This window comes from Heteronotia binoei, chromosome 10 (assembly GCF_032191835.1).
Source record: "Heteronotia binoei isolate CCM8104 ecotype False Entrance Well chromosome 10, APGP_CSIRO_Hbin_v1, whole genome shotgun sequence".
In the NCBI taxonomy this organism is placed as follows: domain Eukaryota; kingdom Metazoa; phylum Chordata; class Lepidosauria; order Squamata; family Gekkonidae; genus Heteronotia; species Heteronotia binoei.
Window position 1 is genome coordinate 62611975 of NC_083232.1, and position 15399 is coordinate 62627373.

General features: G+C 45.3%; 1 protein-coding gene across 7 annotated transcripts in view; it reads right to left on the bottom strand.

The window, feature by feature from the left end:
• Positions 1-15399, bottom strand: part of ZNF385D (zinc finger protein 385D) — a 638761-nt gene that overhangs the window by 253828 nt on the left and 369534 nt on the right. Inside the window, exon 1 of one of the 7 annotated variants that reach the window (XM_060248780.1) lies at positions 5882-6296. The exons of the other annotated variants lie outside the window; for them this stretch is intronic. Within the exon in view, the coding sequence (XP_060104763.1) occupies positions 5882-5903 (22 nt within the window). The 5' untranslated portion in view covers positions 5904-6296. Of the gene's footprint in view, positions 1-5881; positions 6297-15399 lie in introns of those variants that run through there. 7 annotated transcript variants of the gene reach the window in all.

Sequence of the window (15399 nt, forward strand, 5' to 3'; positions counted from 1 at the left end):
CATTGTGTGGTGAAGGAAGAAAATGTAATGCCTCATAAGCAACATTAGCTAGTTCATTTGATTTTGTGGAAATAGGCTACAGTTTCAAATATTTGCTAGCTTGATAGCTGACCTGCACTCTGCTGCTCTTCTATATAATGACTTAATGAGGCAACCAAGCAAAGGATCTTTTCATCCTCAACCCTAGTAATTTGACTTGAGTACTTTAGGGCTTTGGTATTGCTAACCAACCTTTTAGACTATATTCTTCTCTTAATGCTGCCATTCGTCTGTGAAATTCGGTTGCAACACTAATCTTTGCAGTAAATGATACGTAATAGTCCATTTCTTGAAAATCAAGACAATACAATTTCTTGCAACATTTTAGGCATTTTGTGGCCTAATACAAAATGCAAATATTTTTATTCTCAAGGTCAAATGTATATGTAAATACGGACTGCAATATTCCTCACATTTCTGCTGAAAGGAGTGATACATTTTATACATTTTTTTTAAGAAAAACCCAAAGCATCCTCTAAGAATTTAGGACAAAAATGAACTACGCAGTATAACTTGAGTAATGTACCTGCTTAGACAATTGTGTGCATCCACAAAAACACACCCAAATTTGAACACATACACACACACACACACACAAAGCACTAATATGTAGTGCAAAGAATTTACTCATTTATAACAAGCCTTGCTGTTCTTTAAAATATACAGTGGATGTTCCATAGACATTTAATGCCTCAAAGTATTAGATTTAAATCATATCCCAGTAATGAATTCATTGGGTTGCCTTAAGCATGGCTCTCCAACATCCATCTTAGCATCTCAAAGCACTACACACAGAGAAATAATTATGATTACTACAACTACCATTACTTCTCAAAGTAGTAGCAGCAGTAGTAGTAGTAGTAGTAGTAGTATGACATTATACCAGAAAGTTAAATAGTAATATATTTACAAAGCAACAAACCACAGATAATGGATAGCAATTTATATTGAGCCTGATGTAGCATTTTTGACAGCAGAAAGACATTTCCTTCAGCAAAATATGCATCCTTCTCACCAATGCGTTTGGTTTAAAGAAAATGTTTCAGTCAAAAGCCATTGTCGCTATGTCCTTTCTCACAAGCATGAAACCACTGATTTACATCATTGAGTGATTATGCCACCCGCAAAGACATTTTATTGCAAACCTCCATTATCAAAAGAATGCAAGTAATTTATCTTTTAAACAAAACCACTGTATTTCCTTAACACTGCTGCAATCAGGGATATGTCTAATGAACAGGCATGGGATGACTCGATTGGATGTGCATGCCACAACACTTTGTAAAGAGAAGATGTATGTGTACACTGATGGCTAGTCCATGAAATGCTCCCTCCCATCTTTATGTATTTATCTATTTCGGAACACAAGCTTGACATGCTTACAGATATTTTTGGCTTTCATGATTCTACACTTTGGCTCTCCTCAGCTAACATTCTTCTGTCGCAATCAGCATCTATTATGTATTAACTACACAGTTTTACTGCACACGCTGATTGTAAAATACTGCACAGTGAACAGCTCAGTATAAATAGCGTCTGAAAGCATTTTATTTTTTAATGTGTCGTCTTAAAGATCTGCCCTGATTCATTCTTCTACACATGAAGATAAGCAGAAGTAGGAAAAGGAGGATTCTGCTGTGTGTAATCTTTCACAATACATGCTGCAGCTTCCTCAAAACAAATGGGAGCTGCTTGAAGTGCTTTCCATGAAATGGCAAGTGATTTATTTCACATTTCCAATATATATTTTCTTCAAAGTGCCTCTGAGATTTAGTGGGAGGGGGACACTTCTTTGCTTGCGACTCATCTACCATGAATCTCTCTTTCTTGTAACTATGTCAGTAGTAAAAAGTGATACTCAATGAAAGAATATGAAGGCTGACAAGATCACATCCACTGTTATGCTCACTGGAAGACAGACCTGGCCCTAAAAACAGCCAAACTGCAAAGAAGAATGTGACACATCTCTCTGCTGCTTCCATTACAAAGGGGTCATGTAGTCCCCAGCATCAGATAGGTACCGATAGATTAAGCATGTGACTGTTACATATCTTGCTTTAAAAACACAAGAGTGCCAAGAGTGAGAGTAATGGAAGCTCCTTGAACATGGTAATACTGCAGCAAAGGCAGAAGAGGAAAACACTACCAGGATAGGTAACATCCCCCTCTAGAAGAACATTTCCACAAAAATGGAGTAATTTATACATACTACCTTCATTCCACCGTGGAGGTGATGGGATTTTCTGAGACAGCATGCACAATCATGTAATTGCAATATTACTGAAGCATTTATTCTTACTGACAATCATGGCTGTAACACGCTGCTGGCTCATAAACCCTCTCAAATGCCTTTCCTTTCAGCTACATCTACTGAATGTAAGAAAGAAACTGCATGTTGCATTCAGCTTCACAAACTCACTTGCCACACATGATACAGGGACTTGAAATGGCACTAAATTTGCCCTTCTGGCCTGCTCAGGGTATCCAAAGGCTTATATCAGACAATAACAACTGTGCTGACAGGATATGTCTATGGTCAACTTTTTAAAAACTGAGCAAGTCTACTGGAACTGAATGGCCTGTCAATCATAACACTGTCTCTATGTTAACCAGAATGTAGTGGAGCAACCAGCACTTACAGCATCACAATGATGGCACTGACAATCACTCCAAGACTTCTTTTTAACCTATAGAGAATATTCATAGCAGACTTGTTTTTCCTACACACTCAACAATCAACATGATAATTATCCTAAGTAGACACACAGAGTTAGATCCAACCAACTTTCCAGCTGGTGGAAAAGGGATACTGGAGGAGGGGGTCCCTTTTGACCACCAGAATCATAAGTCCTGCGTATGAACAACAACCATGAGGGAAGGGGGCTACAATAAGGATGGTAATTAGTGAAAAAGCTGGCTAGATTCAACCCACATGTTGTTTCTTCAAGCTACAAAATACTTCCTAATGTTAGGCTTTATTCAAACCATATATGTTCTCATATATACAAAAGCACATTCTTCTACAAATCCCATTAATTGAAGTTGAGCTTAGAGTAGTGAACTTTAAGATCAATTGTTCCCATATCATATAGTAATATTTAAGCAATAGCACTTCTTATTTTGTATCCAACTCAAAATACTGAATGCACAGGCAGTAAAATAACCAATGCAACATACATAGAGGACACCAATCACAACATAGTCAATGGGAATTAGAAATCAAGACAAAATTCAGTTAGATCACAAATGGCCAGGATATACGTACAATCCACGGATGATGAAAGTGTCATCATAATGCATACAGGAAATAGATATTATTTTCTTATGAGCAAACCTTAGTGCCCCAAAGGTGACAACAGAGTGGTCAGCAAGATGCAACACATACAAGTTTATTTCTGTCATATGATTACAGAAATGTTTAAGGGGGGGGGGAGAGGTGTTTTTTTTTCCTTGTTATGTTTTTAAGTCTTGAAACTCAGTGGGTGGCATGTTCTATTGTAACATTACCCTAATTAGAAGCATTTTAGTGGCAAGGCCTAGTGAAGCAAAGAAAACATTTACCTAGAGGATACATTTTCCTGACTCTTGTAAGACTTTAATGTAGATTAACATTATTTTTTAAAAATATAAAAAAAACCAGACAGAAACAGTGTTCAAATGAGCCTGGCTTTATAATTTTATATCCGGGGGGGGGGGGGGAGACAGGGAGGGGGAGAGCATGAACATGTCTATTTTGCAGTGAATACATTCTATATATCATCTAAAAGTAAGGGGCAATGTAACAGCTCATCTTTCTTTTTGGATATTGAGTGTCGCAAGCATACCTGATTTGTATATTCCTACTGGGAACTGGTGAGATTCTGATATAACCTTCTGAAGGTATGAATAAGAGACTGTCCAAAATAGCTGAACAGGAAGGTAATAGCTGAATGAGAAGGTAAGGACTGAGATAGGGGAAGTGGTTCCAAACATGATCTGGTACTCAAAACAACTCCAAATTTCTTTTAAAAAACTGATTTGAACACAAGGTCAAAGAGATGAAAGTAGGCTACCAAGATGCCTAACTTCACTGTTAGTTGAGCTTGCTAAAGCAATGTGTTTCCTATAATGTGAGGTCACGATGCCTCATCAATTAAAAATCTGAAGTATACAGCATATCAGAATGAATGTGTGAATGGCTGGCAGCACATTTTGTTTAGGACGCTGAAACCTTGTGGAGAGCAAAGCCATGCTAAACAAACATTTAAGCTTCTGAATCAATATTGCACATTTATGGAAGGCACCCCTAAAAATGCATTTTATTTGCTTTAGGACAACTTATTCCTAGTATTCCTGAAATCTGCAGCTGTGGTCATACAAACATAGATCACAGGTTCCTGCCAAGATCAAGCATGTAACTATTGCAAAGCTGAGCAGAGTACAGAGAAATCTATTATAAACATTCTCCTGGTAGCCCATCACAGTTTAAAAGGGGCATTTCAAGAAAAGCACACAGCTCATTCAACTCCATGTTTATTGCACAATGAGAGATTAATTGTGCCATTATATGCATTGACTCACACCTTCTTGAAAACAGTCACACTGAAGATGTCATGCTTTAAAAAGAATTGTTGCTTGTCTTTCTTTGCATACACACACACACCCTTTTCAATGATATATAAGAATTTAAAACTTTTCCTGCTTAGCAAGACGGGCTTTACATAAAAAATTAAGTCTTCTGAAGCAGAGCACATGGACTTCATCACTGGTCATATTTCCTTTATCATTCTAAGGCACTGGCAACAATGCCTAAGAAATAACGGTTAAAATTACACTCACCAACATTAAAAAATATGCTAGTCAAAATGAAATGAAACTGACATGAGCCAAACAGAATATCAAAGAAATACTTCCTTGAAGTTCAGGTCAACTCTGGATTTAATATTTAATGAAAGAAAGCTATTGACTACCCCAGGAGTTCCCTGCTTCCTAGTGTGTATCACTGAATATCAATTGCCTACATTTAACCCCGGCTAAGACTTCACGTTTTCAAACCAGCACAAGATTTGCAATGAATGTTATTAGTTCTTTCCTCCGTTTTTTGAAGCATTAAGTTACAGATTTACACTGTGGGCTGCATCCAAGCTAGCTTTCAACATTGCAGAGCTTACATTACTAAACACACACTTCTGAGCTCCAACATGTTTCTAGGATAAGCCGCCAGCTCGTCCGCAAACCTGAGGAAGGATTTCATCAAAACTAAACTCTGCACAAATATTTAACTGCTCTCAGACCTCTGAAGGCTAACACACACACACCATGCTTCCCTTGGTGTGCTCGGCTGGCAGATCCAGAGAACTAGAATCTACAGAAAGAGTATTCAAGAAAAAAAAGCAGCTGGGTAAAGAAAGCATTGTTTCTTCTTTTTCAGAACCAAATGCAAGACTTTCAATGGAAAAGCTAAAAATAGTTACACAGAGACTTCAGAATCCTAAATAGTCCAACGATGGCTCGTACTTATTACATTAAGTTTGCCTCCAACTTCCCACGCTTCACAACCCTTGCAGCGGATGACACACAGGTTCATTTGCAGGAACGCAAGGGGGCTGGCGATCATCCTCCTCATTATTAGTACCATGAAAACAGTTTTCAAAAAAAACTAAGCCACAAAGCAGGGAAACAGACACATTATCTAAGACAATGGAATCCTCCTTTGCAACAGCGTGTGCTGTCTGGGTTGGCTTGTCAGCATTAGGAGAGCAAAATCTTCCGGCAGCTGCAAAACAATGTTAAAATCTTCACTTCATACGGATAAAAACGGAAGAGGTGAAGGAGTAGTAGAATAGCACCATCAGAGACTTACCAAAATACATTATGTTTCTCATTAATCATGCAGTCAGGATCCCTCTGCTGTGTGTTCAGCATTAGCTCCCGCACTGAGCTGCTTGGAAAAGCAGAGCAAGCTCCTTTCATTCTACATGATGTGGAAATTTCCCAGCCTCGAACAGAGCGAGGAGCAGTGTGAGCCTCCTTGGGATCAGGGCTTTGAAGGCAGACTTATCCCCGATACAATTCCTCTCTGATTTAGCACTGACTCTCGCTGCATGCTGCACTGCCCATTCTTACTGTAATCTGACTCCTCCTTGTGATGTCCTTGCTGTGCCTGTGACATCAGGACGAGGAGTACTACAAACACATTTCTTCCCTTATGGTCTTTCTTTCACTAGGTTTTGCTATTAACTCGGGTAGAAGTGACCCTGCCTTTGCCTGAACCTTTTAATAGCCTTCTACCATTGAGGGTATTTCTCCCCCCCCTTTCTTTCTTGGCATCAAATATAGTCAGTGACATAATGTATTTGATTGCATGGGGAGGAGGGCAGGAGGAGAAAGACAAAGCTGGTATTGTTTTTCACCCTCTAGGGGTATGATCCAGCAAAGTACTGAGTACACTTTAGTGCCAGAACCAGCTTGATGTTAATGAGGAAGGCAATGGTATATAATGTTCAATTTGCCAAAAAAAAAAAAAAAGGGGTGGGTGTGTGTGTGCTGGGACTCTGCACATGAGGTTTTATCTTGCTAGAGCTTTGCTATATGGGATTGTGACCGTGACAAGGCACTCTGCTCATGGTCAGAGCCTCTGTTGTCCAGCAAGCATGAAATGTGTAAAGCTGTTGGCAAAAACTAAGCCCTAAAATACCTAATCCTAAAAGTGTAATTTCAAAAAAAAAAAAATCACAATGAAATAAGCAGCATCAAAAATTTCAATGCACATGTCTATAATATATTATAGTGGATACACACATTTTAAACCCTTAACATTTTATGTCATTCCACCCGGGTTCATGTCAACAAATCCATGTTTTCCTTCTTCTATGTAACGCATGAAAAGAAAAAGAAGAGTTATCATTTGAACAAGATCTTAAGCTTTGCACAGAATGCAGGCACATCTGGAACAGATGACTGGTTGTCTTGCCTATGTGACAAATGTGATGTTTCAGGCCAGTTCACACAGGCAGCACTATTGTAAGTGCCATTTTGGGATGGGAGGCAGTTGGACTCTGAAGAAAGAGAATAAAGACAGAGATGTTCATTGTCATGTTCTCAGGGTGCAGGCAGGCAGGAGTCCAAAGCCAGTCAAAGTCCAGGAAGTCAAGCAGGAGCCAAGTCACCAATGCAGAATCACAAACCGGAATCAGAAGTCAATGTCCAAAAGCCAAAAAGTCAGCCAAAAAGGAAATCAAGACGGTCAGGATCAGGAAGGAGAGTGGATGCAAGTCAGAGAATAGACTTATTGCTTCCACAAGGTTACCAAGTCCTGGGTGGGAGCTATATGGGGGCCTCAATCAGCCTGCTCCCTGGGTGGCAGTGACTCTGCTAGACCTCAGGGCTGAGAGATCTGAAGCATCATCGTGCCTCATGTCTTCACTCTGAAAGTTCTTTCTGGAGCCTGCTTCGAACTCTTGAGATAAGGGGGGGGAGCTTAGAGAAGATTGATCGTCAACAGCTGACTGGTACCTGGAGAATGATTGATGGACCAGCTTCTGTTTGTTCAGCTGAGGAACTGGCTGGCAACTCTTCCAGGTCTGTTAACCCTTCCAGATCTTCCTCATCAGGGCTCATGACACTATCCCTCCCTGCAGGACCCCGCCCCTCCCCCCAGACGGGCCAGGCCGGTCAGAGTAGACCATGTGGAACTGCTGCACGAGGTCAGGGGCATGTAGGTTGTCCGTGGGTTCCCATGAACAGTCCTTGGGGCCATAGCCTTCCCAGTCCACAAGGTACTGGAGATCTCCACGGTGGATTCAGGAGTCCAGGAGCTGGTGGACCTCTTATTCCTCCTCGACATCAACCAGGACAGGGGGAGGCAGCGCTGGAGGCGGTGGTCAGATGGGATGCGGTGATGTAGCAAGAACAAGGAGGGATCGGTGGAAGACTGGGTGGATGCGGAGGGTGGCCGGAAGCTGTAGCCGGACAGCAACGGGGTTGATTTGGTCCATAATTAAGTAAGGCCCCGTGAAGAGAGGGCCCAGTTTGCGAGACCGGCCAGGCTAACACAGGTAATGGGTGGAGAGCCAGACATAGTCCCTGGGCTTCAGTGAGGGCCCCACCTGTCGCTTTCGGTCAGCGGCTGTCTTCTAGGCCTCTTTAGCCTGTTGGAACTGCTCTCGGAGCAAGTTCTGGAGAGCCCGGAGTTCCTGCAGATGTGCATCAACAGCAGGGACTGCTGTGGGGAGCAGGACTGTGGGGAAGAAGTGAGGGTGGTACCCATAGGTGTCTGCAAATGGGGTCTGTTGCGTGGATGCACGTACGGCGTTGTTGTAGGCAAACTCGACCAGGGTAGCAAGGTGGCCCATTCATCCTGCTAGTAGCTGGTGTAAGATCGCAGGTATTGTTTCAGCATGGCGTTGGGGCGTTTGGTCTGCCCATGCGTTTGGGGATGGTACGCTGAGGACAAATGCACCTGGGTGCCTAAGCTGGAATGCAGGGCTTGCCAGAATCGAGAGGTGAACTGGGGGCCTCAGTCTGAGATCAAGTGTGCTGGGAGCCCATGCAAGCGAAAGACGTGCTGGAGGTAGATCTGGGCTGTTTCAGGAGTCATGGGTGGTTTGAGACATGGAACAAAGCGAGCCATCTTGGTGAAGAGGTCCACCATCACCAGGATGCAAGTGTGCCCCTTGGACCTGGGGAGCTCAGTGATAAAGTCCAGGGAGATGGTGTCCCAAAGTCCTGCAGGCGTGGGTAGGGGATGCAAAAGCCCTGGGGGCTTGGCCGGTACATTCTTGGCCCGCCGGCAGACCTCACAGGAACTGACATAGCGGGCCATATCGGCAAGGACACAAGGCCACCAGACCTCCCGTAGGTGCAGGGTCTTGTGTTGGCCAAAGTGCCCTGCAGGAGGGGAGTCGTGGGTCAGGCAGGGCACATCAGCCTGGAGGGGCCCCGGAGGCACGTATAGGCACCAACAATGCAGGAGGAAACCTTGGTGGGTAGAGAGGTCCCCGGCCAGGCTGTCTTGCACTTCCAAGAGGCGTTGCTGAGCCTAGAGGTCTTGGGCCTGGCTGGCCTGGATGTCTGCAGCCAAGGTCGGGTGAGTCGTGGTGGCAGCAAAGACCGAGGATGCAAGGATGAGCCCAGTTGGGATCTCCTCTGTTAGAGGCACAGCGTACTCTGGTTTTCGGGAGAGGGCGTCTGCTTTCTGTTTCTGCGGGATGTAGGTGATCCGGAAGTCAAACTGGGGAAAGGAGAGAGATCACCGGATCTGACTCTGGGTGAGGCGTTGAGCAGTGTGTAGATGCTCCAGGTTCCGGTGGTCAGTCAGGTTCCAGTGGTCAGGGGTGGCGGACCCCTTCAAGGTGATGCTTCCAAACCTCGAAGTGGTCTTGCTGGCCAGGAGTTCCCGCTCCCAGATGATGTAGTTGCACTCTGCGGGCATCAGCTGCCACAAGTAGTATGCGTAGGGTTGTAGCTGCTGGGAGGGGTCCTCCCACTGGGATACACTGTGCCGAGGGCCACGCTGGAGGCGTCAGTCTCTACTGTGAATGGCAGCTGCGAGTCTGAGTAATTCAGGAGTGGCTTGGTGGTGAAGCAGGTTTTTAGGGTGGTGAAGGCAAGGTCTGCCTCTGGAGTCCAGTGAAATGGCTCTTTGGGCCGGAGGAGCTGGGTCAGAGGCGTGGTTATGTTGGCATAGGCAGGGATGAACTAGCGATAGTAATTGGAAAAGCCAAGGAGCCACTGTACATCCTTGTGGTTCCACAGCATCTGCCAGTTCAGGGCCACCTTTACTTTGTTCAGGTCCATCCGAGTCCCATGGGGTGAAATGATGTGGCCAAGGAACTCGACTGCTATTAAATTGAAGGCACACTTCTCTAGCTTGGCGTAGAGACCATGCTCGTGCAGCCACTGCAGGACCTGGCATATGTGCCCTGAGTGCTGCGCGGGGCTTTGGGAATAAATTAAAATGTCATCTAAATAAAAGATCACAAAGCAGTTGAGCAGGTCACGGAAGATGTCGTTCATCAGCCTTTGGAAGACAGCAGGGGCATTGATTAAGCTGAAGGGCATCACGAGATACTCGTACTGGCCATAGTGGGTCCTGAACGCCGTCTTCCATTTGACTCCTGCGTGGATCTGCATCAAGTTATACGCACCCCAGAGGTTCAGCTTGGTATAGACCTGGCCCCCCTTAAGGTAATCTAGTAGTTCTGGGATCAGTGGCAAAGGGTAGTGGTCCCGGACAGTGATTTTGTTCAGCGCCCAGTAGTCATTGCAGGGTCGGAGCTCGCTGCCTTTCTTCTTGACAAAGAGAACACGGGCAAACAGCGGGGACGTGGATGGCTGGATGAAACCCCATTCCAGGTTTTTTGAGAGGAAGTCCTGCAGGGCTGCTAGCTCTGGTTTGGACATGGGGTAGAGCCACCCCATGGGCAGGGGTGTCCCTGGTACGAAATGGATGGAGCAGTCATAAGGCCAGTGCAGGGGGAGCTGGTTGGCCTCCTTTCCCTCAAAGACATCGGCAAAGTCTGTGTAGGCCGGGGGAAGTAGAGGACCAGCAGTAGGGGCGGCAGTGGCCAAGGTGGCCAACTGGGCCTGGAGAGGACAAGGGTCCCTGAAGCTCAGCTTTCCCTGTGCCCAGTCCACGAGGGAGTTGTGCTTTACTAGCCAAGAGAATCCCAGAATGAGGCGAAAGTGAGGCATGCAAGCAACATCGAATTGTACTTGCTCGTGATTGTGTTGGATCTGGAACATGACCGGGTGGGTCTCCTGGGTCACCGGACCAGAGCGGAAGAGGCGCCTGTCGATGGCTTCGACCAGGGTCAGAGTGTCTGTGTCCTGCACCGGGATCTGGTGTTGCTTCACAAAAGCCACATTGACAAAGCAGCGGATGGCCCCGGAGTCAACCATGGCTTAGACAAACAGCCAGCACCCGTCCAGCAAGCCGAGTGTGACTGGTACGAGAAACGGGCCCTGGCTGGTAACGTAGGGTTCAGGGGACCCAGCTAGGTGTCCCAAGTCAGGGGGTCCACTCAGACTTGGGCCTGGTCTTTTACTGGTGGTGGTGGCATGGTACTGGGCTGGGTGCACTTGGGGGGACAGCCGGAGAAATGCCCCGCCCCTCCACAGTACAGGCAGAGATTATGTGAGCGGCCCCGTGCTTCTTCCTCGGGGGTGACCCGCGGCTGTGCAGCCCCAAGTTGCATAGGCTCAAGGTCGTCAGTCCTGAGGCTGGTGTGCATCAGGGTTGGCACCATCGCTGGGTGGCGAGACAGCTAAGAGGGACGGACGCTGCTGCGCAGTTGGCGGCGGCTTTCCAGGCGGCCATTGATGTGGAGACACAGCGTGATTAGGCCTTGCAGCGTGGTCGGCCTTTCTACTCGTGCCAGCTCATCGAAGACTTTGTCAGCCAGCCCCTCCATATACTGGTCCATGAGGGCAGCCTCATTCCAGGCCAGGTCTTGGGCCAGAAGCTTGAACTCAGTGGAGTACTGGGAAACCGAATCTTTACCCTGCTTCAGGTTCTGGATCTTCTGTTTGATGGTGGCTGCTTGCTGTGGGATAGCAAAAGCTACCACCATATGATCCAGGAAGCCCTGGTAGTCAGTCAGCTGGGTGATGGGGCTATAAGCAAGGGGGTAGCCCATTTAGCTGCCTGCCCCTTTAAGAGGCTGACAATGAAGCATACCTTGGTCTTGTCATTGCAGAAGTCTCTGGCACGTAATTCAATATACAGTTTGCACTGTGCCAGGAATGCAGGAAACTCCTCCACCTTCCCAGCAAACTTCTCTGGGGGAAGCACCAGGCATTTGGGTGGGGCAGCGACAGCAGCTTGCAGCTGCTGCTGTTGCAGAGGAGCCACCATTTGGGTGAGGTGCTGCACCTGCGTAAGCAAGGCTGCTAGCTGCCCAGAGCCTCCGCTTGCCTCCTCATCCATCTTATGGAGTGAGTGTGTAGGTGGAAGTAATCTGTCATAATCTCAGGGTGCAGGCAGGCAGGAGTCCAAAGCCAGTCCAAGGTCAAAGTCCAGGAAGTCAAGCAGGAGCCAGGTCACCAATGCAGAATCACAAACCGGAATCAAAAGTCAATGTCCAAAAGCCAAAAGGTCAGGGTGCCAAGGAAATCAAGCAGGTCAGGATCAGGAAGGAGAGTGGATGCAAGTCAGAGAATAGACTTATTGCTTCCACAAGGTTACCAGGTCCTGGGTGGGAGCTATATGGGGGCCTTAATCAGCCTGCTCCCTGGGTGGCAGTGACTCCGCTAGAACTCAAGGCTGAGAAATCTGAAGCATCGGCATGCCTCATGTCTTCACTCTGAAAGTTCTTTCCGGAGCCTGCTTCAAACTCTTGAGATGGGAGGCGGGGGAGCTTGGAGGAGATTGATCATCAACAGCTGACTCTGGTGCCTGGAGAGTGATTGATGGGCCAGTTGCTGTTTGTTCAGCTGAGGAACTGGCTGGCAACTCTTCCAGGTCTGTTAACCCTTCCAGATCCTCGTCAGGGCTCATGACACTCATATGCATTCTGTTTCTAAGAAGAAATGCTCTGGGTTAGATTTGAGGCAAATTGACAAAGGAAAAGGAAAGGTCCCCTGTGCAACCGAATCTTTACCCTGCTTCAGGTTCTGGATCTTCTAGTCATTTCCGACTCTGGGGTGACACTGCTTTCACAACATTTTCACGGCAGACTTTTGACAGGGTGGTTTGCCATTGCCTTCCCCAGTCATCTACACTTTCCCCCCAGCAAGCTGGGTACTCATTTTACTGACCTCAGAAGGATGGAAGGCTGGGTCAACCTCAAGCCGGCTACCTGAAAACCCAGCTTCCACCAGGAATTGAACTCAGGTCGTGAGCAGAGCTTAGGACTGCAGTACTGCAGCTTTAACACTGCATCACAGGGCTCTTAAATTGACAAAACAGCATGTGAAAAACTATACCATTAATGTCTATATGCCATTGTTTTTCATTATGATCAATGTGAATTCCTGGGCAGCAATAGAAGTTTTAGATACAATAGAAAAATAAGAGCCCAAAAATTGAAAGTGAAAGCATGTGGTAGTGCTTATCTCTTTTAAATAGGATCTAATACGATGAATGCTTTACATCATCAGAAAGAGGGTGGCAGCTCTAATATTCGAAGCTCAACTTCTTAGTCTTAAAATCACCCATAAAACAAGCCTGGCTCCACATAGTGCTGCCTACCTAATGCAGCAGTGAACGAACTACAAACATCCTAGGAACAAGCCAATTACAGAGGGTTAGACTATATCAGTAGGGTTTTACAGTGTATCCCATTACCATGGCCAGATTAAAAGACTATGGGGAAAGAGGAGAAGAGCAAGTGACAATCACTGCATACCATATACCTCATATATAAATTTTAAAATCTTAAGTGGCAGTGACACCATCCAAGCTCAAAAGATAACTACCCATTGGAGACATAGATTCAGGTGGACAGCCATCTTGGTCTGAAGCAGAAGAACAAAGTTTGAGTCCACTGGCACCTTTGAGACCAACAAAGTTTTATTCAAGGTATAAGCTTTCATATGCATGCACACTTACCAACAGTGAAATTAGGGTGGCATCTGTCCTTCAGTGTCCTCTGCAGGGGTTTGCAGATTCATTCACTGAAGGGATTCTACAGTGTTCAGAGCCTATATACTCTGGACCTTGAAAGGAAACTCTTCTAGCTTTTTTGCACTACTTTGCACTGAAGCAAACCCTACCCACAAAGTTTTTTACAATTACGTTTTGGTGCCCAACCTAATGATTGTCATAGTCCATCCCCCAGTATTTCCTTGCCACTCATGCTCCTGCAGGGCCCAGAAATTGCTGTTTTGAGCTGATTACAGTTCAAAGGATAAGAACTGGCAGAACATGAAAGGAGCAAGGCAGACTCAGCATGATTCTGTCAGATCCCACTGAAGATCCAATGAAAGTTCAGAGAAACCTAAGCACTAAGGCTTTTAAATTATTAGTCAGGATGTCTTGGCTAGTGTATTTTGACATGAAAACTCTTATTGCATTATCATTTCTCTTCCAATATAGACTCTGGCTGCATTACTGTTTTTAGCTAATAAGCTGTTTTCCTCACATAACTCAAGATTGGACAGTTGGAAGCTATTTCTCTCCCTACGAGGTAAGTTGGAGGAGAAAGGAGCCCATAAGGGAACAGTAGGGATGGGCACAAACCAAGAAAATGCCATTTATTGTGGTTTATGGTTTGTGGCATGCCCAGTTCGTGAGCCACAAACTGTCACAAACTTTTAGGATCCAAGGTTTGTGATGCAATAGCACTAGTGCTAGAGACACTAAACTCACAGGGGATTTCTTCTTTACCTGTCTGCCAAGTTTGGTGAGGATTGGATTTATGGGGTCCGAGCTATGGCTCTCCAGGGAAATATGGTACTCCAGGGAAAGTGCTTTCTAAAGTAACAACAAATGCAGGTTCATGAATGTATAGAACAGACTCCGTGCAAGCTAGAGACTTAAAACTTGCAGGGTGTCTTTCCCAGGGAATCCCCTGGTTTGGAGGCCTGCCTCCCACTTCAGGGTCATCAGAAAACTGGGGGGGGGGATGTCTGCTGGACCCTCCATTATACTCTTGAGACTGACTGCCATAGGGTATAATAGAGAATTGATCTGTAAGTATCTGGGATTCGGGGGGGCTATTTTTTTAGGTAGAGGCACCAAAGTTTCAGCACAGCATGCAGTGCCTCTCCTCAAAACACCCCCCCCCAAAATTTTTTTCAAAAGGATTGGACCAGGGAGTCCCATTCTATGAGCCTCAAAAGAAGGTGCTGCCATACTCCATGATTTTCAAATGAAGGGAAGGCATTTAAAAGGCATGTGGTCCCTTTAAATGTGATGGCCAGAACTCCCTTCAGAGTTCAATTGTGCTTGTCATATCCTTGCTCCTGGCTCCACTCCCAAAGTCCCCAGATATTTCTTGAGTCAGACCTGGCAATCCTAAATGACTGACCTATGTTAATAATGAAAACATCACTTACAGGGGTACCTATTATGGATGCTGAATAACATTTAGTAAAATTAATATGTCCATTAAATGTTCAAGGATCTCTCTCTTCTGCTTTTGAAAACACATAAGACGCACCCAAGAACAGGTCTACACTCAAATTCTTATTAGTCAGCTTTAAGGACTCTTTCTGTGAATATGTGCAACGGTACACCTAGGGACTCTTTTGTTTGCAGAAATGTAATGATGTGCAACAAAAGATAATGAGTGACAGAATGTTATCAGTCTAGATGCCTTATGTGATAGGTTAAAAGATCTTGCACACTTGAAAGGTTTTCCAATTCTTCATAAAATAAAGTTCATCTTTTGGTCCCAGATAGGTATCAGGGATCAACATATGCTGTACTGTAACAGA